The sequence below is a fragment of the Ovis aries genome, chromosome 25 (genome assembly GCF_016772045.2).
Source record: "Ovis aries strain OAR_USU_Benz2616 breed Rambouillet chromosome 25, ARS-UI_Ramb_v3.0, whole genome shotgun sequence".
Classification (NCBI taxonomy): domain Eukaryota; kingdom Metazoa; phylum Chordata; class Mammalia; order Artiodactyla; family Bovidae; genus Ovis; species Ovis aries.
Genome location: NC_056078.1, coordinates 26,789,892 through 26,814,861, shown reverse-complemented (window position 1 = coordinate 26,814,861; position 24,970 = coordinate 26,789,892). Strand labels below are relative to the sequence as shown.

At 50.1% G+C, this 24,970-nt stretch overlaps 1 protein-coding gene across 1 annotated transcript in view; it reads right to left on the bottom strand.

Moving 5' to 3' along the window:
• LOC132657144 (cadherin-23-like) overlaps positions 1–24,970 on the bottom strand; it is a 349,318-nt gene that overhangs the window by 298,981 nt on the left and 25,367 nt on the right. The window contains exons 2-3 of the mRNA XM_060406596.1: positions 8,846–8,917; positions 1,449–1,526 (exon numbers count right to left, since the gene is read on the bottom strand). Of these exons, the coding sequence (XP_060262579.1) occupies positions 1,449–1,526; positions 8,846–8,912 (145 nt within the window). The 5' untranslated portion in view covers positions 8,913–8,917. The remainder of the gene's footprint in view (positions 1–1,448; positions 1,527–8,845; positions 8,918–24,970) is intronic.

The window sequence follows — 24,970 nt, the reverse complement described above, 5'->3', positions numbered from 1 at the left end:
GCCCCCACAGCCCTAGAAACAGAGCATCACCGGGCCATCGGGATAAGCCCCACAATAATCAGAAACACACCCGCTGTGTCCGGCACCCATCCACAAAAAAAGGAAGACTGGAAGGGAAGACCTCTGCAGGGGGCTGCTTGTGTGCCCCTGCAAAGAGCAGGGGTGAGTCTGGGGGCCACACTAAGGCTCTACTCTTCAAGCAGAGATTTTCTTTGAAGAATTTTGCATTTAGGTTTGGTTTTACATATATGAAAGAGTGCTTTAAACGACCTATTAGGTAAATATCTTCAGAGCCCTCCCCTCTCCAAGCCATCCTGCTTCACTTTCAAGTACAAGTGATGCTCCCGAGAGATGCACCTTGCTGGCCCTTTATGTATACTGCTCCTGGTACACAGCTCCACTCTGATACCCACAAAGGAGGCAGATCTGAGGGTAAGAAGCCCCAGATTACAAGCACTTTCTCTAAAACAGACAAGAATGAAAGGACGCAAGAGGGAGTGTTGGTGAATGTGACGTGGGGTGGTTTTCCTCTGTGCTCACAGGCTTCCATGTGGCTCAGATGGTAAAGAATCTGCCTGCGATACAGGAGACTTGGGTTCAATCCCTGGATGGGGAAGATCCCCTGGAGAAGCAAACGGCTACCCACTCCAGTATTCTTGCCTGAAGAATTCCATGGACAGAGGAACCTGGCTGGCTACAATCCACGGGGTCACAAAGAGTCAGACATGACTGAGTGACTAACACACACACACACAGAACTAGCGCTATTCCATCAGCACAGCTTCAAGATAGGTTTGATCAATTCAACCCCATTTATTGAGAAGCCTTGGGATCTCTAGAGCTGAGCTAAGGCCATGGGGCTACGTCCGCCAACCTCCAGCTGCAGGTAAAGGAGCCTGGCCCTTGGGAAGGGCTCACGAGGACAGACCTGGGTGATGAGGTGAGTGAAGTTGGGGCAGGTGGGAGGTGGTGAGGAGCACGGACCAAGATGCTCATGAGCACTTCCTAAACATTTTTTTTTTTTTTAATGACAAAAAAACAGGCATACCCAGTGCAGAGAAAACTCAGTAGTCACAGAAAAGTACAAAAGGCTGCAAATCAAAATATAAGAGCTTCCATCTTCAAATTGTCACAAGGAAGAGGAACAAGCCATTTTGTAGGACAGAATTAACACAGAAGTGAAAGTCAAGCAACTTGGGCTCAATGTGATAAAATCTTTGATACTGAAACCTCCTGTCTTTTTGGAATGGGCCAACACAAGAAGTAGGGAGTGCCCTGTCCCTGGAGGCAACCAAGAAGAGGCCACATGAACACCCATCTGGGTCACCATGGCAGAGGTTCCAATCGCAGGGGGATGATCATCTCCATGTCTAAGATTTCTTTCACTTGTGGGAAAGGAGGCCACCCCACACCACCCCGCATGCCCACCGGCCCTTGTGCCAACTCACCCACAGGCGTATCCTCACTGATCAGCAGGTACGTGTCAAAGAAGTGGTTGGTGAAGAAGGGCAGTCGGTTCACCTGGCCTGGAAGTTAGAGAAGAAGAGCATCAGTCAAGTGCCTCATGCCAATTCTATACGTCCTGCAAGGGGCACAGAGTAGGGGCTACCGTGGGCAATGAACCTGCATCCAGTGCCATGGCCCCTGGCAGCTCACTGCTCTGCCCCAAGGCAAACCAGGAGTAACTATGAGGCAGGCAGAAGGCTGTGAGGTCATTTGGTCAGCCAGGCCACCAGCCACGTGTAGCTATTGAGCCCTGGTCCACATCAGGATGTGGTGAAATGTAAAATACACATAGGTTTTTGAAGACCTTCTATGGAAAGTGAAAGTCTCTCAGTGGTGTCCGACTCTTTGCAACCCCATGGACTATACAGTCCATGGAATTCTCCAGGCCAGAATACTGGAGTGGGTAGCCTTTCCCTTCTCCAGGGGGTCTTCCCAACCCAGGGATCAAACCCCGGTCTCCCACATTCCAGGCAGATTCTTTACCAGCTGAGCCAGAAGGGAAGCCCAAGAATACTGGAGTGGGTAGCCTATCCCTTCTCCAGCAGATCGCCCTGACCCAGGAATTGAACTGGGGTCTCCTTCATTGCAGGCGGATTCTTCACCAACTGAGCTATCAGGGAAGCCCTGTATGGAAAAGTGAGTATAAAATATCTCATTCGTCTTTTATATTGATTATGTGTGGAAATGATAATACTGTAGTTATACTGGATCATTTAAAATACATTATTAAAATGAGTCGCACCTGTTTCTTTTCTAATGCAATTCCTAGAAAATTTAAGATCACACTTGTGGCTCACATTGTATTTCTACTGGGCAGCCCAGTTATACACAGAATAGGAGCTTGGTAAGGAAAAGGGCTGTCTACTCTGTTAACCATCGCAACTCTGGTGCCCAGAATTTGGCCTGGCACAGAGCTTCAAAATTCCTTGGAATTTTTCAGAGCAACAGGAGTGTCTTTTCTTATTCATAAGAAGTTCCTTTGACCACATCTAAGTTTATGCAATACTTTGGCCACCTGATATGAAGAAATGACTCATTAGAAAAGACTCTGATGCTGGGAAAGATTCAAGATAGGAGGAGAAATGGACGACAGAGGATGAGAAGGTTGAATGGCATTGCCATCTCAATGGACATGAGTTTATACAAGCTCTGGGAGCTGGTGATGGACAGGGAAGCCTGGCGCGCTGCAGTCCATGGGGTCACAGAAGTTGGATACAGCTGAGCAACTGAATGAAAGTTTAAGCAAATGAGGTGATTTTTTTTAATTAAAAAAATTTTAAAGCATGTTAATTTACAATGTTGTGTTAATTTCTGGTAAAGAAAAGTGATTCAGTTCTTTTCATGTTCTTTTCCACTGTATAGTTTATTATAAGATACTGAATATAGTTCCCTGCGATGTATGGTAGAACCTTCTTATCTACTTATTTTATATAGAGTGGTTTGGGTCTGCTAATTCCAAATTCCTAATTTATCCCTCCCCCTACCTTTCCCCTCTGGTCACCATAAGCTTGTTTTTTATGTCTGTGGGTCTGTTTCTGTTTTGTAAATAAGTTCAGCTCTGTCATATTTCAGATTCCATTGTAAGCAGTATCACTGGGAATCTGTCTCTGTCTGCCTGACGTACTTCACTTGGTATGATAAACTCTGGTTGTATCCATTTCACGGCTGAGTAGTATTCCACTGTATATATGCACCACACCTTCTTTATCCAGTCCTCTGTTGATGGACATTTAGGTTGCTTCCATGTCTTGGCTATTGTAAATAATGCTGCTATGAACACTGGGATGCACGTCTTTTTGAATTAGAGTTTTCTCCAGATATACGCCCAAGAGTGGGAATGCTGGATCATATGGTAACTATTTTCAGTTTTTTAAGGAACCTCCATACTGTTCTCCATAGAGGCTGCACCAATTTACATTCCCACCACTGGGATAGGAGGGTTCCCTTTTCCCAGTGAGGTGATTTAGAGTGGAGCCTCTACAGAAAACCTCAGGAAGGGGCCAATCACTAAAGATCAGGTGATTTGATGGGAACTTTCAGTCCATCCCCAACCTTAGGGAGGGAAAGAAGGGAGGCTGGAGACTTCCAAGATTTGATGAGCTTCCAGGTTGGTGAACACATCCATGTGCTGGAAGGATAGTGCACCTAGAGAAACATGGAAGCTCCACCTGACCCCAGGCCCCCCCGCCCCCCACAGAGCTCATCTTATGCACCTCTTCCATCTGGCTGTTCCTGAGTTGTACGCTTTATGCTTTATACTCAACCAGTAAATGTAATAAGTGAACTATTTTCCTGAGTTCTGTGAGTCATTCTAGCTAACTGAACCTAAGAAGGGCTAGTAGGAAGCCCTGATTTATAGCTTGTTGGTCAGAAGTACAGGTGGTCTGGAACTCACCACTAGCATCTAAAGTATAGCTGAACCCCTAAATCCGTGGACTCTGACCCTAACTCCAGGTAGTTAGCATCCGGATTGAACTGAATTGTTGGACACACAGTCGGTGTCTGGAAAGTTAGAGAACTGGTTGTTGGTATTGGAAAACACCCCAGTAGGCAGGTGAGGGCACTTCCCCCTCTGACCCTGCCAGCCGGGGCTGGGGGGCTGGCCCGTCTCACATGGGGCCAGCATTGTACAGCGCACACGTTAGCGGCTTGTGCTGGGTCTTCCAGGGGCCCTGAATGTGGATGGGCTGCAGCCCTCTCCTCCCTCATTTCCACGGACCTGGCTCCCTCAGAGTTTAGGCCAGGCCCAGGAACACAGAGGCCAGCACTTCCCTCATTGCCTGAGACCTCCTAGTGGGGAACAGGCAGGACTAGCGGCATTCCCATCCCCACCTGCCTTCACTCAGGCACCAAGCTGTGTCATTTCTGGTTCTGCAAGCACTGGAGCCTCTTTCTCCCCTCCTGGCCTGGACCGCTGGCCCTTCTGCCTTCTCTTGCCAAATTCCTAGTCATTCTTCAAGTGTTTGTCTTAGATGTCTCTTCTTCCAGGAAGCCCTCCCTGACCACTGCATTTCATCCACACCCTTACACCCTCTCATATGAGGAACCTGGGGCTCCTCACATACACAACAGCCTCAGAAACAGGCCAGTGGTCAAGGGCTTCACTTTCGTTTGGAACTTCCCTGCACCTCTTCCTAGTCATGTGACCTTCCCGAACCTGTTTACTCAGGTGTAAAACAGCGATAACAAGAAGACTTAACTTCTTTGCTGTGCTGGGGATTAAACGAGATTACATACATAAAGCTCTTAGCACCATGCTCTCGAACACAGTGAGCACTTGATAAGTGGTAGCTGTGATTAACACCAAGATGGTTAGATATCATCACTGACTCAATGGACATGAATTTGAGCAAACTCTGGGAGATAGCAGAGGACACAAGAGCCTGGCATGCTATAGTCCATGGGGTCGCAAAGAGTCAGACACAACTCAGTGACCGAACAGCAACAAAAATTGATGACAGTACTTCCCATGCAGCCAGAGGGGAATGGATCCCTGCTGGGGGCCTTGGGCTCCCTGATGGAAAGCAGCTGAGCCAGGGGAGAAGGCTCAGGGGTACCCAGAGAATCTAGGGTGGGCTCAGGCCAGTGGGACAGGGAAATCAGCCAGGAAAAACATCACCTGCAGCAGGATCGTTCTTTTTCAAATTTTGTGTCACACAACCTGCCAATAATCAGCCACTGAGAGTCCTGCACGGGCAGCTGGGCAGAGCCTGGGGGACGTGTGTCGCCTGCTACACACTGAGCAGGACTGAGTTCTGGGAACAGGTTGCTACCCCAGGAAGCCCAGTGGCCTTGGGCTGCCAGTGGGGACTAAGAGGGTCCTGGGAGGAGTGGGAAAGGGGAGGGCTCACAGGTCACTTGTTCGCCTAAAGACACTTTTAAAGCATGGAGGCTGTGTCCTCCCGCCTCAGGAGCCTCGAGGCCTCTGGCCAAGTGGGAATGTGAGTGAGTGCAGCAAGGGAAGGAACCACGGTGACTTCTGCGAGGAAGGGGAGTCCAGTTGCCTGCAGCCACGATGCACCCCTCTGTCTCCACCCCACACAGCTCATTCCCTGCTCTGGCATCTACTGTTCACTGAGCCCTGGACGCCTTCTCCGGACATCCCCGGCCCACTAGCACTGATCCTTCCCTACAAAGTAGATGTGAGTCCACCAGCTTTAAATGTTTCAAACACACAAAGATTCAAGCTTTAAATCATCACAGGCCTGAGAGGAGAAGGGAGAAGGCGAATTTGGGCTGCAGGTCCTGGACGACAGGCCTTCCCCACAAAGGCGAGGAAGGGAAAGATTTGAGAAGGAAGCAAAGCTGGGAAGGTGGAAGAGTGGAGCGGTCAAGACACTCAGTGTGGGAAGGACCAGGCATCCACCAGGCCAGGAAGCACGACCTCACCGAGAGCTGTGGGATGGGACAGGGAATTCTTACAGCTTGGAGAGCACTGCAAGTGGCAGAGCCTGGACTGGAGGCAGGAAGGCCCGACTTCAGCCCAAGTCCTCCTCCCCAGGCCTCGGAAGGCACCAAGGCTCTCACTGAGGTCCGCGTGGGGTAGAGCCTATGTCCCGCCCCCCAGCTCAAGACTAGAAGGTGCACAGGACAAGGAGCATGGGGCAGCAACCAGGAGTGAGGCCTGGGAAGCCCGGCCACGTGCTGCTGCGCGACCTGGGCAAATCGCTCTGCCTCTCCGGCCATCGCGGCCCAGCCTCAAGATAAGGACAGCAAGCCCTCACTGCCCTCCCGCCCTACAACTCCCTGTCAGAGGAATCCCGTGCACCCCTTCACTGTTACGGTGACTGCAGGGTGGCCTAGGGGAGGGCAGCAGTGAGGGGCCTGACATGGCAAAGCCTGGGGGCTCCGCCGTCACACCCCTCACACCTGGGACCTGTGGGACCCACAGGAGGCTCACTGGCCAGGCTAGACAAAAGGCAGGGCAGGTCTCTGCAGGCCATCACCTCCTGCCTTCCCAATAAGCCCACAGGCCCACAGCGAGGAATGCCAGGGAGCACACGGATGCAGGGGGGATGCTGGGAGGGGTTGTAGAAATCTTCGGCAGAGAGGACAGGCTGACAAAGAGATATGACATTGAGGGGGCATCTGTCCCTAGGCCTGACCTATCACTGGCTGCCAGGAACGGGAGGAGAGATCAGCTGGGGCTACGTGGCCCCATCGTGCCTGAGGAACCACACTGGCTGTCCCCCACAGGGCCCAGGAAAGGGGACTGTGCCACCAATGGCACAGACACATAAATACATACATTACACACACATGCAAAGCAGCCTAGCTCACGGCAGGCTACAGAATGGCTGGGTGGCCGAGGGAAAGGCCTTAACTCCTCTGTTTTCCGCACCCCATTTTCCTCCTCTTAGAGAGAGATGCAGATGATAATAAAAGAGCTAACACTTAAGGATGAGATGGTTGGATGGCATCACCGACTCGATGGACATGAGCTTGAGTAAGCTCCGGGAGTTGGTGATGGACAGGGAAGCCTGGCGCGCTGCAGTCCATGGGGTCACAAAGAGTTGGACACAACTGAGCAACTGAGCTGAACTAAACACTTATTTAGCACTTAATATGTGCTAGGCACTATTCTAAGTGCTTGATACACATATTAGTTCATCTGGTCACTCTAACAATGTAAGAAGCAGAGTCCTATTGTTCTTCCTATTTTAGAGAGAAGGAAGCTGAAACATGGAGAAGCTAAGAAACTTGCCCAGGAGAACCCCCTGGAGAAGTGGGGCTGGAACTCAGCAGTCCGACTCCACGCTGCTGCCTTGTGCCCACTTAGGATGCATGAAGCACCTCCAATTTAGAGAGCTCAAGGGGAGACTGCCACCTCTTCCAGGAAGGCAGCTGAGCTCTTAGCACCTGCTTTACTTTTACATGTATTCTTTTCAATGGGGGTGGGGAGGGCATGAATGTCAAGGTCACGGAATCCCTGAGAAGGCTGAGGACATCGTCCAGCAAAGCCAGAGGGTCAGAGCTGGTCTCTTGGGCCCCTCACTGAGGCCTCTGTGAATGGGGCAGAGAGGGGCAGGGGCCTGGAGTTTTTGACCAAAGGCCCAGGGGAGGACAGAGTCTGGATGGAGACCCAGCTGGGCCCTGCTCTGTACGACCCTGGGCCAGCTGCTTCTGCAGGCACCAGTTCTCTCCTTTGTGAAGTGGGCCAGGAGTGGAGAGAGGGTCTGAGACCCCTTCCAGATCTGTCCCGAGAGCCTCTGAGGCTGTGCTGTCTTCCTGGGCTGCCTGGGTGGGAGTGAGCTCCCCATTGCAGGGGCATTTCAGCAGAGAGCACGCCCAGCCTGGAAGCCAGGACCGGCAACTTTCACGAGACTCTCGGGCAGCAGGACGCCAGCAGCAACCCACCAAGCATGAAGCTCTGGCCTCCTCCAGAGGCTCCTGGCTCCCTGGAGTGGGAGAAGGAACCGGCCCCCCTTAGGAATGTGCTTGCCTGTGTCGCCAGGCACGCTGTTCCCATAGCTCTTCCCTGAGGGCGTCTGGGCCCCCGGGGACACCGAGCCAGCTGTGCCTGCTAGCCTTCCTTCCTGCAGACAAGAGGGGCTTTTCTCTCACTGTCCAGGAGAAGGCAAATGTTCAGGCCTTCCCCGGCCTCCTCCGTGGGCACTGGAGCTGGCACTGACCTGGCTGCTGCAGGGCCAGGGGAAGGAGGGCTGGTCCTCCCTGCAGGGAGGAGAGACTCCTGGCGGCCACACCCTCACTCAGGCTATTCCCTCCTCCAGGATGCCCTCTGTCCCTCCCTCTTAAACAACTCCTCAGTCTTCAGGGCTCAGATGAAACATCTCCCTTCTGTCGGGCTCTCCCGTGCCCACAGGCTCAATGGAGCTTTTCTTCTGATGGGCTTCTCTGGAGCTCTGTGCAGCCTTTATTACCACTTTATTCACCCTGCTCATAGCAGTTCCACCCATGTCTTTCTCCCCGATGAGACTTGACTCCCGAGAGTGTCACTTCTTCCATACCCCCAGAACTGGACAAACAGGAGATCCGTAGTAGGTGCTCAGAAGACAACCATGGAACTGAAGAGAACCAGGGCCTGTCCCCGCATCCCAGAAGAAGGACAGTTCATCGTCACAGAAGCCTCCCTTAGAGCACAAGTATTTCTCAAGGCTCCTCCCCTTCCCTCCTGCGTCCCAGGCCCTGGGGATGGCTGGTATTTTCAGCCCTGTGAATCCTACAGAAGCAACTGAGGCCCAGAGAGGGACGTGTGTGCCCAGTCTCACACACAGCAAGGCTGGTCTCTGGAGTCCCAGAGCACAAACCCCAACCACATAACGTCTAGCCCAGCCACCCATGCCTGCTGTGGGGGGAGAAGGCAGAGGGTTGGACTTACCCCAGCATCCAGAAATCAGCACAGAAAGCCAGACCACGAGGCAGCTGGAGGCTACGTGGCACCTCATGGCTCCTGAGGACAAAAGAGGGAGAGGGTGAGAAGCTGCCTATCGGAGCTGCCCTGCTCTTCCAGCTCTTCCACTGCCCACCCCTGCTGCTCCCAGGAGAACTGGGTCTGAGACAGGAGGAGAGGGAACTGAGGCAAATGCGGGTCGGGGGCGGGGAGAGGACATGGGGAAGAAGAGAGGGTCTGCAGCCTGTGGTTTGGTCATCGCCCAATGCTGGGTATAGCACAGGGGCCTGAGAGTGACGGAGATGGGGGCAGGGGCACCAGTCTCCTCTTTGCCCTCGTGGAGGCGGGTTGCATGGCCTGTGGGCAGAGCTCGGGGGCTCAGGGACAGGTTTGTGACATACACTAGGCTCCGTGGGTGAAGGAAAGGGCTGCTGCCCGCCACTCTAGGATAGCATCCCTCAAGAGCGATGGAACCTGGTAAGGGGGGACAGACTTAGGACCCAGGTGCTGAGCCGGAAGGCAGGTATCTCAGTGTGGTTGGCAGACCCACTGCTCCAACCACCCCTCCCCCAGCCAAAGTGCCCAAGAAACACGTCCTTTCCTGTTTTTATATCTGTATATCATCTCATAACCTTGGATATGAAAGGAAACACCAGGCCACAGTGTCCAAAGAGGCACAGAGAAGGGAGGTAACTTGCCCAGGGCCCCCACCAAGTCTGTGGGAAGTTGGATCTGGACTTTTCTGTCTAGCTAAGCTCTAGAGAGATTTGGGACCCGTCAGCCAGAGGCTCAGCAAGGCGGTCTCCCATCTCTAAGCCTTCGGATGTGGCGCTTCACCCCACCCTTCAAACCCAGCCCCACGACAGCAGGGCCATGGTGTTCTGGTTCCTTCTTTCACCTGCAGGCCTCCCTGGAGGCTAGCAGCAACACCAAGAGAGGCCTGCACTCCTCAGCTGGGAATCCCTGCCTCCCACTGAACAGTCTGTCAGTGCTGCCTCACCTCCGTGTCTCAAGTCAAGCCCACTCACCTCCGCATCCCCACGGCCTAGCCAAGGGTCCACACACCCATCTTCAGGCAGCACTTACTATGCCCCTCACCTGGGAGGCATTACCCTTCCCAGTTCGTAAGGGTCTGCAGGCTGAGAGCTGTTAACAATTTGCTCGGAGACCCCCAACTAGTGAGTGGTGAGGTCAGCATCTGGACCCAAGGTTCCATGCCACCTCCCTCATCAACACATGATCAGGAAAGCCCTGGGGAGGCCAGGGGAGCTGAAGAAAAGGGTTTTGTGGAGAGACTTCTACATCTCTGCAAGATCTGGGCTGGGGGCTTCAGGAAGGGCCCAGAGTACAGTCTCTTGGTTCCGGACACGAAGCCAGCTACCTCTCCCAGCCCCGTGCTGAGTGCAGGATGGAGCCTGCCCCACACCACACACAGTGGCCCATGGTACCCCATGCTTCCCTGGAATACTGTACTTAAGATGTTCTAATTATCAGGTATGAAACAGAAATGTGGGAAAGAAAAGATTCTGTTTCCACATCATAAAAGACAAATGCCTCATCATAGCCCTATATTGCCACCCCTTGGTGTTTTCAAGGGTCAAGAGCCTATCCCAGGGGCCTGGCAGGGCACAGAAGTGAGGAGACCCAGTGGTGGGGAAGACGGCTGTTCAGAGGCCACGTGCTCTGTACAAAAGCAACTGCTGCTGATGTGTTTCAGCCAAGAGGGAATGTGGGCCTAGTGTGCCCAAACTTCCGAGGTTTCTCAACAAAAAGCTGGAAATTTGGCTTTTACTATGAATTCAACTTTTACATGTTGGCAAATAATTCCATTTTATGAGCCAAACATGACCCATCTGATGGCCACAGCAGGCAGCTGGGGCCTGGTATGCGTCCTGCAAGGCCCTTCTCCCGACCCAAGCAGATCCGTTCGCACTACAGACACACGCCAGTGATGTGGCTGCTGTTTCTCTTTAGGATGACGGAGATACCCTCTACACAAAAGAAACTCGCTTTTCTCATGTCCTGATAACTCACACATAACTCTCCAGGTCGACACTGCTATGTCCACCTCCTCCATTTTCAGAGTTGGGTAATAGCTCCTGGTATGGATGTTTTGTCATGGAGACAAATAGCCCTACTATTGGGCATCTGGGGTTTCCAGGTTCTTGCCACACAGGCAATGTCGCAGTGGACATCTCTCCACACACAGCTGGGTTGGGACTTTGCTCTTAATCTTGGTTCTCCAAGAATAGTATTAACGGGCCAATTATATACAACACAGGGCACGTATGTAAACTTCTCTTAGACATTGTCATATTTCCTTCCGAAAGGCTGTGGCAATTCCCACCCCCTCCAGCAGTGTAGGAGAGGGCCTCTGTGCCCACCTGGAAGTCATCCCTCTTTTAAATGGCTGCCAATCGGATGCATGAAAAATGGTATGGCCTTGTTGCTTCAATTTGCATTTCCCTAACTGCCAACAAGGTTGAAAACGATGCCTTTTTCTAAATGTTCAAACCACTTTCCATCTGTTATCTTGTGTTAGCCTACCATATCCTGAGAATAAGCTAGCCAGTACTGCTAGCATTATCCCTGATTTACAAGTGGAGAAACCGAGGCACAGAGCAATTAAGTGACAATCTGACATCTCACAGTGAGTGAGTGTCTTTAAAAAAAAAAATCTCCAAGCTCTCTGCCTTTGGAAACCAGCTGTTATGGGAATTAAACAACATCTGCTAAGAAGATCATCCACAAATAGCTGGGAGTGCCCATGTTCTGCTGGGTGTTGCAGGAAGTTCGCAGTGGAAGGAAGGAAGGAAGAAAATGAATGAACACTTACTGGGATTTTCACAGGTACGACTTTATTCAGTCCTCCCAAATATCTCTAAAATGTAGATATTATAGTCCCCATTTTACAGATGAGGAAATTAAGGCTCAGAGAGGTTACCTAGGATTGGACCTGAGTCCCACACTATTTCCATCACACTTTGCTGGAATCCCCAGGTGGCGCTAATGGTAAAGAACCCACCTGCCAATGCAGGAGAAATGAGAGACACAGGTTCAGTCCCTGGGTTGGGAAGATCCCCTGCAGGAGGGCATGGCAACCCACTCCAGTATTCTTACATAGAGAATCCCCACGGACAGAGGAGCCTGGCGGGCTACAGTCCATAGGGTCACAAACAGTCAGATATGACTAAAGCGACTTAGCGTGCACACACAGACACACATAGATGCTGCTGCCCACCCCCACCCCGTCCTCCCTGTTTCCTAATCTATAAAAGAGGAAGCCACGGCCCCTCCCTCAAGGAGGACAATCCACAATACAACAGACACAGGATGAACGTGACACAAAGAAGTGAGTGGGTGTGCACAACACACAGGCGTGTACAATGCAACTCCCTTTCCACACGCTGGCTTAGGCTCTGACGCTGTTGGGCAGGCACCCTGTCCCCATCCTCTCTCCTTAAACATCTGTCTCCCCTTCAGAGGCACTCACACTGCCTCAGTGGCCCCCTTCTGTCAGTCGATGGCAACCAGATAATGTTCTCACTAGGCAGGACTGGCATAGACCACCTTGGGAGCATCCAAAACCCGGACAATCTGAGCTCCATCCTGACTCTCCAGCCTCACCTCGGGGCAAGGTGGCACAAACACTAGGTCAGGGAGCACAGGCTCCAAAGGGTAAAGCAGAGTAGCCAGGACACAGTGGGTCTGTGCCGCCACTGGGTTTTCCCAGCGATCCCAGGTCTTAGTCTTCCTTTGGTTCCTTCGGCCTCGAGGAGGAAAGGAGGGTCCAGAGAGAACAGAGGTTGGCGGCTCTGAGAAGAAGCACCTGGGCCCCCACCTCCAGGTCAGGTGTCACCGTGGATGCTGCCTTTGCCTGCCCGCGTTCCCTCAGTGCTGGGGCTGCAGCCAGTGGCGTGGGTCCCCTGGGAGAGCCTGACCTCGCTCCACCCTATGCAACAGCTGTTCCCCAGCCTCCTGGCCCTCTGCCCTACCCCCCAGCAGAGCTACATGGCCTCCTCCACCCTGGGAGGCTGTGCCACCCTGAGCTCCCAGCAACCCTCACGTGCCCCTGCTGGACCAGGAAACCCAGACACACACCCTTCTGTGCTGGGCTTCTTGTCTGGCCTGGGATAGGTGCCAGAGACCTGCCCCAGAGGTAAGAGCAGGGTTCGAGCTGTCTGCCCCAAAATCCACTCTGGCAGGAAGCTTTCCAGAAATCTCTGAAACATACCCACTGCCAAGAAGATCCAAAGCCCTCAGGCTGCCAATTTCTAGCATCTTTTTTCATGCCAAGCCCAGTACCAGGCACTGTGGGAGGATAAGGAGCCATGAGAAAGGCTGCAAATGTGGGCGAGGTACCAAATAAGCAATAGCGCCTGTCGCTGTCCGAGGCCATGTGAACAGAGAGCTCTTGAGCCTTCCCGAAGAGCTGAGATGTAAGCTGCACAGAGTTCGGGAGGCAGAATGTCAGCGTCTACCGAGTGCCTATTACATGCCAGCCACTGTGGCGTACAGTGTGTTCTGCATGGGGCTCAGAGAGGTAAAGCTTGAGGTCACAGAGCTAATATGTGGCCAAGCCCAAGGTCTCCTAGCCTCAGCTCCAACCCTTGCTGAGCTCAGACATGTGTCCCAGGGCAGGCCCAGGGTGAGGGCCTGGTGAGAAGGCCCTGGGCAGGATCCTGCATCTACTCAGAGGCCAGGAAGTCAAGCCATGGTCCACAGCCACAGTTTAAAGGTGCTAGCAGCAAGGCCAAGTGCATGTGCCAGGAACAGGAGGCCCAGCTAGGGCTGGCGAGCAGGATCCTGTTTCCTCTGTCTTTCTATGCTGTTGGTATCTGACAGACATTGCTCTGGAACCAGAAACAACAAGAGAATGCAAGCACCACCAGGGGGGACCAAGTTCCCTCCTCTACACTCTCATCTCTGAGAGGTTAACACCTTTGTCCCTGGAGGGAGTGGACAAAAAACTGTCCCAGATTCAAGGCAGCACCCCTGCCCACCCTGGCCTTCACCTTGTCCTGACTTCAGCCCATAAAGTCCTGCTACTCATGGAGGCCTGGGCTGAGGGCCAGCAAGCGAGGTTCTGGCAGGTGGCACAGTTACAACATCCAGGGAACTGCCCCACAGAGGAATGACCCCTCAAAATCAAATCAAAGCCTCATGTACACCTGAGAGAGCTTGTGAGCTGCAGGGAAAAGCTTCCAAGCCAAGTGTGGCCACAAGGCAATGTCTACCCCAACATTACCTGCTGTGGGCCAGGCGTGGGCACAGTGCTAAACACTGCCATACACACTGAAGATCTGGCCAAGAGGGAGCTGGCATCCTCCCTGGGAGACCAGCGCAAACAGCATTGGTCAGCAAGTTCTACAGCGTGCTGGGGATGATACATGCTAAGGAAAGAGGAAAGGAGCGGGGCAACAGGTCTGAGTACCACTGAAGACAATGTATGAACACATGCTTGAAGAAACAGGAGAGCAAGCCACGCTACCTGGGGAAGATGCCTTCTGGGCAGATACAACAACCTGTGCAAAGGCCCTGAGGCAAGACGTGCTAGCATCCCTAAGGAACAGTGAGGAGGCCAGTGTAGCTAGCAGAGCGCACTGTGGGGAGAATCATAAGAGATGAGGGCAGAGGACGATAGGCCCACCATGGGCACCTTGTAAACCAGGGACATAAGTAAACTGGGAGTCGTGGTCTTCAGACAGCCAAGAGGAATAAGAATGACTCAGGGGTTAAGGAGCATGCTGGCTGCGGAGCTGAGGACCCATTATGAGGGGAAAGGGCAGATACAGGCAGACAAGTGTGGACACTATCACAGTGACACAGCCTGGAGGGGACAGGGCCTCCGGCAGGGACTCAGGCAGGGAGTCTGAGATCTGGCAGATGGGGACATTTTCAAAGTAGAAGTCAGGGGGTTTCCTGCTGGAGTGGACAGAGCTGCACCAGAAAGAGCTGAGCCAAGGGTTCTGGCCCAGGACAGGGGAAAGCGGCTGCTTGGACCAACCAAGGAGCTAAGATTGGAAGCTCAGGCTGGGACGCAGTGAGTCTGGAAAGGCCAGTGACCACAAGGCAGGAGGACACCCTCAACCAGAGCTCAGGCCAGAGGCGGGGCTACTGATGTAAACGTGGGTGTCACCAGCACCTGAAGCCACCAGAGGGACAAGATCTCTGTGCCCATACCTTTGAGCTGAGGCAGCTCGGCTGAGAACTGAGGAATACTTGGAATCTGTGTGAAGAGCCTAAAGACACGTCTGCCCCCGTGGCCCAACAAGTCCAAAACTTTAGCTGAGGAAACCATCATGGCTGAGCTCAGACACCCAGCCACAGAACATCCACGGCTGTGTTATCTATGACAGTGGCACGGCCCAGACACCCTTGGGGACTGGTTCAGTGGCGGGACGTCCACAGAAAGCACACAGGATTGTGTACGGCTTCGAACATGTGTGCACGTGTGTCTCTGTGGGATGCATATACAGGAGAGTCATGTGAAACAGTGGTTTTATCTGACTGGTAAGGCTATGACTGATTTTATATTCTTCCATATACAATTTTCATTTTCCATAATACATACTCAATGTTTTGACAATCACAGCCCTAACTTGTGTCCACTCTACCAAAACACTCTGATTAGGAAGCTTCTTCCTACACTCCGCTGAGCCCTGCCCCAACCCCTCCACCCCCCAGGCCCACAGTCCTCTGAATGCCAGAGGAGACCCTTAGAGCTGGGTCAGTCCTCAATGACCCAGGTTAACTACACCCCTCAGCAGCTGCTCAGATCCTTCTAGGGACAGGAGTTCCCTCCCTCCATGGCCGAAGGTCCCAGCTCAGAAGCTCTGCCTCTCGGCCTTCAGCCCCATGCTGCACTGCAGAGAAGAGGCCTAAGGAGCCCCATCATCAAGAGGACTCCGCTTGCTCCGCCCATGGAGACCCAAGAGCTGAAGAGTGGGCTAAAGCCAAGGCTTTGGAGACCAGGCCCAGGTCTGAAGCTTGGGCCTGTTCTGAGGGCTCTTCTTGGGTAGAGGGCTGGGGCGGAGCAGGGGGACACTAACAATTTAAAAGTAAAATGAGTGCCTTAATGTATTCTATTCGCTCTCACACACATGCAAACTCTGTGAACTGCTGCAGGGGATGTTCCATCACTCAGTGGGGCCCCTGGCCCAACCCTGGAGGGTCCCTCCTCCCCATCCCCTCTTATCCCAGGTGGGAGGGTGTCAGATTCCTCCCAACCTGCAGGGGTTTCACCAAAAGCCTCTGAAGGAAACCTGAGATGAAGATGAAGCCCAGGCAGCCTGGCTTCCTGGACAGACTGGAAAGCCTGCCTCTGCTTGGTGTGGAGCAAAGCCCTCTCCCCTCTTCCCAGAAACCAGCCCACTCTCGGCTCAACTCCTGGGTGGGAGCCTCCTGTCCCCTTCTCCCACCGCTCCCCACAGCAGCCCAGTCAGGAGACGCAGGGGCAGAGCGTGCTCTCAGTGCACGGAGAGGCAGTGCTTTCCATCCCCGTCCCTAAGCAGAGGGGAGGGAAGGGCAGAAGGGGACATCTGAGCAGCATTTCAGCTTCTCAGGAAGGAGCGATTTTCACAGCAGGGGGCCACGATGTCGTTTGAACTGTTATGAATTCCCATAAAATCAGACGCACTCAACTTTGAATAGAAATACAGAAATACACTGCAGAAATCAAAGACAATTTGGGGATTATTCACCACCACTACACACAGAGATGTTCGTGCATGCGAGGAGGCACCTGCAGACACACCATTAGGGCCACTGATGGAAAAGCCACGGTCGGCCACCGACCGCCATGCTTCAGAGTCCACGCCATCCAGGCCAGGCCGCTGGCTGGGGAGGCTGCTGGGATGGGAGGATACTTACAGGCACCCTCCCCAGAAGGAGGGAAAAGCCCACCTGGTGGCCATTCTGTTCTTGTGTCCTCCCCAAAGTTCCCACTGAGTGAACCAGGGTCTAAGACAGGGGGAGACAGGTGAGTCAGGCAGGACTGGGAGGGGCATAGCCTGAGACCCTCATGGCATGTCAGGTGGTCCAGCATCCTCCATGGGAGGCCTGGTATCCTGGGTACCCTCAACCTATACTTCAAAAAACATCATCCAGCAGGAACTATATCTTATTCTGTCCTTTTTGGAAGTCACACACGGACACGGTACACAAGTGCACAGGAGGGTGTTGAGCAGGAAGGGAGTCTCCCTTCCACCCAAGCCCACCCCTTTCCAGGGGCAACCAACAATTCCTGAAGTACTGTAGGTACACGTAAGGACACAGCACATAGGTCTCTCCTCTTAAAAAAAAAAATCTAAGGGCTATTCATGCTATCCTGCTCCTAGCTGTTTCACGTGACAATGTATCCTGAAGGTTGTCCTATCGCAGTACACACATAACTGCCTTGCTATTTTTAGCAGCTGCAGAGTGTTCTATATGAAGGGACCATAATTAACCCCTGCTGATGGACATGCTGGGCATAACAAATACCCTTTTCTAATAACTTTAGAGACGACTCTACACGACTCTGGTGGGCATCACCAGATGGTCAATAACGAAATCAGATTATGTTCTTTGGAGCCAAAGATGGAGAAACTCTATACAGTCAGCAAAAACGAGACCTAGAGCTGACTGTGACTCAGACCATGAGCTCCTTACTGAAAAATTCAGACTTAAATTGAAGAAAGTAGGGGAAACCACTAGGTCATTCAGGTATGACCTGAATCAAATCACTTATGATTATAGAGTGGAGGTGATGAACAGATTCTAGGGATTAGATCTTGTAGACAGAGTGTCTGAAGAACTATGGACGGAGGTTCATAACACCGTACAGGAGGCAATGACTAAAACCATCCCAAAGAAGAACAAAGGCAAGAAGGCAAAGAGGTTGTCTGAGGAGGCTTTACAATAGCTGAGGAAAGAAAAGAAGCAGAAGGCAAGAGAGAAGGGGAAAGATATACCCAAATGAATGCAGAGTTCCAAAGAACAGCAAGGAGAGATAAGAAGGCCTTCTTAAATGAACAATGCAAAGAAATAGAGGAAAACAATAGAATGGGAAAGACTACAGAGATCTCTTCAAGAACATTGGAGATATCGAGGGAACATTTCCGGCAAGGATGGTCACGATAAAGGAAAGAAGTAAACGGTAAGGATCTAACAGAAGCAGAAGAGATTAAGAAGAGGTGGCAGGAACACACAGAACTCTACAAAAAATGTCTTAATGACCCAGATAACCACAATGGTGTGGTCACTCACCTAGAGCCAGACATCCTGGAGTCTGAAGTGGGCCATAGGAAGCATTACTCTGAACAAAGTTACTAGAGGTGACAGAATTCCAACTGAGCTATTTCCTAAAAGAAGATGCTGTGAAAGTGCTGCACTCAATATGTCAACAAATTCAGAAAACTTGGCAATAGCCACAGGACTGGAAAAGGTCCGTTTTCATCCCAATCCCAAAGAAAGGGCAATGCCAAAGAATATTCACACTACCATACAGTTGTGTTCATTTCACATGCTAGCAAGGTTATGCTCAAAATCAAAAGGTTATTCCAGCTTGGCTTCAGCATTACGTGAATCAAGAACTTTCAGATAGACAAGTTGGGTTTAGAAAAGGCAGAGGAACTAGAGATCATATTGCCAACATTTGTTGGATCATGGAAAAAACAACGAAGTTCCAGAAAAACATCTACTTCTGCTTCATTAACTATGCTAAAGCCTTTAACTGTGTGGATCACAACAAACTGGAAAATTCTTAAAGAGACAGGAATATCAGACCACCTTACCTGTCTCCTAAGAAACTTGTATGTGTTCAAGAAGCAACAGTTAGGACTAGACATGGGACAACTGACTGGTTCAAATATAGGAGTACAGAGGCTGGTTCAAAGGAGTACAAGGCTGTATACTGTCACCCTGCTTATTTAACTTATATTCAGAGTTCATCATGTGAAATTCTAGGCTGAAAGAAACACAAGCTGGAATCAAAATTGCCAGGAGAAATATTCACAACCTCAGATACGCAGGTGATACCATTCTAATGGCAGAAAGTGAAAAGGAACTAAACAGCTTCTTGAGGGTGAAAGAAGAGAGTGAAAAAGCTGGCTTGAAACTTAACATTCAAATAACTAAGAAAAAACAAACAAACAAACAAAAAAACCACCAAGATCCAGTCCCATCACTTCATGGCAAACAGAAGGGGAAAAAGTGAAAACAGTGGCAGATTTTATTTTCCTAGGCTCCAAAATCACTGCAGAGGATAACTGCAGCCATGAAATTAAAAGACACTTGCTCCTTGGAAGAAAAGCTATGACAAACCTAGACAGCATATTAAAAAGAAGAGACATCACTTGGCCAACAAAGGTCCATGTAGTCAAAGTTATGGTTTTCCCAGGAATCATGTATGGATGTGAGAGCTGGACCATAAAGGACACTGAGTGCTGAAGAACTGATGCTTTTGAATTGTGGTGCTGGAGAAGACTCTTGAGAATCCCTTGGAAAGCAAGAAAATCAAATCAGTCAATACTAGAGGAAATCAATCCTGAATATTCACTGAAAGGACTGATGCTGAAGCTGAAGCTCCTATACTTCGGCCACCTGATGCAAAGAGCTGACTCACTGGAAAAGACCTCGATGCTGGGAAAGACTGAAGGTAAAAGGAGAAGCGGCAGCAGGGGAAGAGATAGTTAGACAGCATCACTGACTCAATGGACATGCATCTGAGCAAACTCTAGGAGAGAGTGGAGGACAGAGGAGCCTGGAGTGTTGCAATCCATAATATCACAAAGAGTTGGACACAACTTAGAGACTGAACAACAATAGTTGTTTTAAACCTTTGCATTAATGAATGAAATCACAATGAATATCCTTATTTCCATGTCTATATACATATGTGAAGTAGGAGATTTTCATATTTTTATAGGTGTTGACAAACTGCTCTCCAAAAAGGGTGCACTGAATCGCACTCCCTCCAACAATTAAGAAAGGGCCAGTTTCCCCATACCGTCACCAGCACCAGGGACTCATTCTTTTTTGTTGTTTCAGAAAAGGCAGCTGAGGGTCCTGATCCTCAGATCCCCAGTCCCACTAGGGCTGGGAGGAAGAACAGAGTTGATCATAGTGAGCTTTCTCCTATCTCCCAACTCACCAGCAGAGAACAGGCAACAGACATCGGCCCAGCTCTGGCATGTTGCTAAAATCTACACCCTCTACCCCAAGGGGCACTGCCAGTCACCACATCCTGTGCTCTCCCTCTGTGCCTGGGTCAGGCTGTTTTCTCCATCCAGAGCACCACCTAGCCGCACCCTGCATAACCAGCCTCTCTTCAATGTCCAGCTCTAATGCCACATCTTCCAGGAAGGCTTCCCAGACCTCTGCTGGCAGTGAGATCCTCAGTTCCCCTCGTCCTTCATACATTTTTGGAGACAGCTATCCCAGCCGCCAGGGTTAGTTAGACTTTCACACATCCTCCTTCTGCAAGAAGACCCTTGGTTCCTTGCAAGCAGAGTCTACCGCATACAGCCATCTGCCAACTTAACATCTCCTCTTGGTGTGTCTCTAACATTTAACTTATCCGACAGTGAGCCGATTTCTTCTCCAAAGGTTTCCCTCCTCATCTTTCCCATCTCAGTAAATCCACTTCCATTGATACATTCTTTTAATTTTTTGATTAGTTCAGTTAACCAATATCTTTCATGCATCCAGTAAGCGGCACTTTCTTCCCTATACCCTTCATCACCTTATTTCAGGTACACTAGCTACTTATCAGTCTCAAATCTGCCAGGTTCATTCCTGTCCCCGATCATCACTGTGGATGATCAAATTATCGGTCCCAACCCTTCACTCTGGATAGGACTGAGTATCTACACCCATGCTGGGGTCTCACAGTAGGCAGAGGATGGTGTTCCACCCTCTATGCTGGGCTTGACCATGTGACTCACTTTGACAAATGGATGCTTTGGCTAACCTCCCTATGAGCAGAAGCACAGCTTTTGTGCAGAGGGCTTGCCTGTTGAGCACCTGCCTTTCAACTTGAGAAGAGCATCCCTCAGGAAAAGTGAGCAGACTGAACACACAGAGGGCCCAGAATCAGGCTCAGCCCTGTCAGGCCTAGGTTTGCTGATGCTCCCCAGTTGGCCCATAGATACATGAATAAAAGTAAATGATTGTTGTAATGGTTTGTTATGCAGCTTTACTGAGGCAGTAAATGACTGATACCAGCACTATGAAATGTATACAACCATAGAAGAGAACACAGAGGGAAATCCTCTTGCCATTGGATTTGACTATAACATCAAAAGCACAGGCAATAAAAAGATAGATTGGACTTCATCAAAATGAAAAACTTGTGTGCATCAAAGGATGCTATCTACAAAGTAAAATGGCAAACCTGCAAAAGATATTTGCAAATCACATATCTGATAAGGGATTAATACCTAAAGTATATAAACAATTCCGAAACAGCTTTTGAGTCAGGCTCTATTCCACACTGTGTTTTTTTATGAAAATCCCCTCTAGTATGAATGGTACAGCTTTCTGGGAGGCCATTTGGCACAGTAAAACTCTAACCTTAAAAACACTCATACACCTTTTGACTTTGCAGTTCCACAAGCAGGAATTCCACTAAGGAAATTGTCAGAATCATGGCACAAAGGTTTGTTTTGAGGATGTTTGTGGCAGCACTGTTTATACTCATAAAAACAGGCAAGTCAATGATCAATGACAGAGGTTTTACAAGAGTAAGTTAGGGCGGTTTCATATAGGCAACTATGAGGCAGCCACGGAAAACCATGTTTTCGGAGAATGTTTATTGACAAGTAAAAATGTTCATGGCAAACTGTTAAATAGAAAGCACAATCTACAAGACTACGCAAAGCGTGTTGCCATGTTGGAAAAAAACGATAGATGTATATATCTGTAGAGAAACATACAGCAGCAACACAGTGAACACAATAAAAGCAGTACGTTTATTTTCTTTTTGTGTAGTGAGATAACAGGTGATTTTTCTGTCCTTAATGTTTTTCTGTCTTTTCTTAGCTATCTGCATTGAGGTACTAATAGTATTTAAACAAAGCAGCAAATACTCCATTTAAAAACAAGCTAGTAATCAAGACAGAATGGTTCTGGCATTCAAAGAGACTTATCACAATAGAATTGACGCTCCAGAAATAAAACTATATGTCTATGGTCAACTGATTTTCAACAAAGGGGCCAAGTCCATTTAACCATCTTTTCAACAAATGGTTCTGGGGCAACTAGATAGCAAGGTGCGAAAGAATAAAGGTGGGCCCTGGCTCACTCCATCTACAAAAATCAACTCAAAGTGGATCCAAAACCTAAATGACAGAGCTAAAACTCACCAAAGAAAAACAGGTGTAAACCTTCATGACCTTAAATTAGGCAACGGTTCCTTAACCATGACACCAAAAGCATAAGCAACATAAGAACCGCAGGTAAGTTGGGCTTCATAAAAATTAAAAATATGTATACTTCAAAGGACGCTATCAAGAGAGTGAAAAGACAGCCCAGAATGGAAGGATATATGTGCAAATCATACATCTAACAAGGGACTTATCTAGACTATACACAGAATTCTTACAACCTAATAGTGAAAAGATGAATAACTCAATTAAAAAATGGCCAAAGGATCTGAACAGACATTTCTCCAAGGAAGATGTGCAAATGGCCAATAAGCACAGGAAAAGATGCTCAGTGTCATCGGTCATGAGGGAAATGCAAATCAAACCATGATGAGCTACGCTTTCACACTCACTAGTACAGCTGTAATCAAAAAGACAGATAACAGCAGTGTTGGAGAGGATGCGGAGAAATCGAACCCTCCTACATTGCTGATAGGAATGTAAAACGGTGCAGCCACTTTAAAATAGTCTGACTATTCCTCAAACTATTACAGAGTTATCATAAGACCCAGCAATACCACTTCGAGGTATACAGCTAAGAGAAATTAAGACCTATGTCCACATAGAAACTTGAACATTCAAGCATCATTATTCTTAACAGTCAAAAGGTGAAACAACCCAAATGTCCATTAATGGACAAATGGATAAACAAAACATGGTATATCCATGCAATGGGATATTATTCAGGCATAAAAATTAACAAAGTACTGATACAATATAGATGAACCTTAAAATCATCATGTTAAGTCAAAGAAGTCAGTCACATAAGACCACATGTTTTAGGAGTCTACCTATATGAAATGTCTGGCCAGAAAAGATAAATCTATACAGACAGGACATAGATGAGTGGCTGCTTAGGGTTGAAATGATGCAAGGATGCAGGGGTGATAGCTAAAAGGTATGGAGTTCCTTTTGAAAAGGATAAAAATATTCCAAAACACACCGTAGCAAAGGTTGTACTTTTCTGTGAATGTACTAATAACCACTGAATTGTAGACTCTAAGTGGGTAAATGGTATCATATGTGAACACCATCTCAATAAAGCTGTTTAAAATATAAAAACTAAATTTAGAAAGAAAGCAAACTAGTGTGGAAACTGAAGTGTGTCAAAAGATAAGCCAGTTAACTGGCCAAGTTTGGCCACTGTGCAGACCCTTCCGCTTGCCTCCCTGGGCCCGGCCTCCCACCTCCAATCAAGGAGTTGGCTTGGCCTCACCTAGCCCCGTCTTGCCACCCCTGAAGTCCATGCCCCGTGGTGAGCCAACCTGGGCCAGGCAACCCACGTGGCAAACAGAGACACTGAGTGCCATGGAGGCTGCCTTTGTCTTCAGCCCTTCAGGCTGAGAGCCAGGGATGGAAATGGAGACACCAGGTTCTTAGCATAGCCTTTGGAAAATCAGGGCCTGCCTCTGTGAAGGACAAAGTGGACTTGGTTTTCCCAGCTCTGCTTTTTTCTGCCTCTCAGATGCTGACCACTGCCCGGCCGCCAGACAAGTCAAGACCATTTGCTCGGGGGCCAGGGGACAGTCAAGGGAACTGTGGGTGGGACCGTGTTCAATCTCTGTTGCGTACTTCACTGCCATCCCCAATACAGGCGGGTGATCGTTCTCACCAGACAGATGGAGGGGTCCACATCTATTCCAAGTCTCCACCTCCTTCTCCCCTTTAACTCTTTCCACTCTTGCCACTTATACCCCCAAATCTACCCCAAAGAGTCTGGAATGCTGGGCAGCCATCACCCAGCAATTTCCATGCTGTATCCTGAGGCACGACCCCCAACTCTAGGCAGCTGCCAGGAGGACATCTCTGTGGATTTTAACTCTGCAAAGGCTTTCTGTGAACGTGACTGCAAATCTAGACAGGCCAAGGTTAGGCCGTTTCACCAAGGAGGAGGCTGAGCGCTGAGAGGATCAACCGTATGCTGAAAACTGGCCAAGGGGTCAGATGGCCAAGTCCAGGCCTCCTCCTTAGTACTGGACCCCAGAGAGCTGCAGGGAGTGAAGGCGAGAGAGAAAGCATGTAGGTGCCCACTTCCTGCTGTGGTCTCACCCACATGGAAGCATGAGAGTCCAGGCCAGGGTGGGCGCCGTCCTGGGAGATGGGCAGGGAAGGCTCCACGCCAACCTCACTCCTAGAAAAGGCCCCTGCCAGGCTCTTCATCTCCATGTCCAAGGCTTAATGACTGGGAGCCCATTCACACTCTTTCTGTCTCTCTCCATCTCCCACTGTGATGTCAGCCACACTGGTTCCCTAGCCTGCCCTCCACCCTACCCCCTCCAGGACGCCCTCCATGATAGTCTCCCGTCTCTCTCGGACACCGGTTCAGCATTGAGCCTCTCCTCCTCATCCTTAGGCACAAACAGGAGTTTTCAATCACAGGGCAGACATAAATCACAGGGCGACCCTCGGGCAAGGCTTCGGGTCTCTCCTGGCTTCAATGTCCTCGCCTGCAGAATGCCACTTAGGATGTCAAAGCTTGTGCCCTTGCCTGGGCATCTCCACGCCCAGAGGTCCTCCCTTCCACCTGGCCACATGGGGACTCTGCTGCCAGGAAGAGGCTGAGATGCCACCTCCCCTGAAGAGTCTCCCTTGACCCCACGCCCCCAGGCAGAAGGGCCCCCATCCTCTATCTGGGATTCTTGTTGTGTGACACACTGTTTTAAAGCACTTGACAAGGGCGTGCGAGTTCCTGTTTCTGTGCTAACCA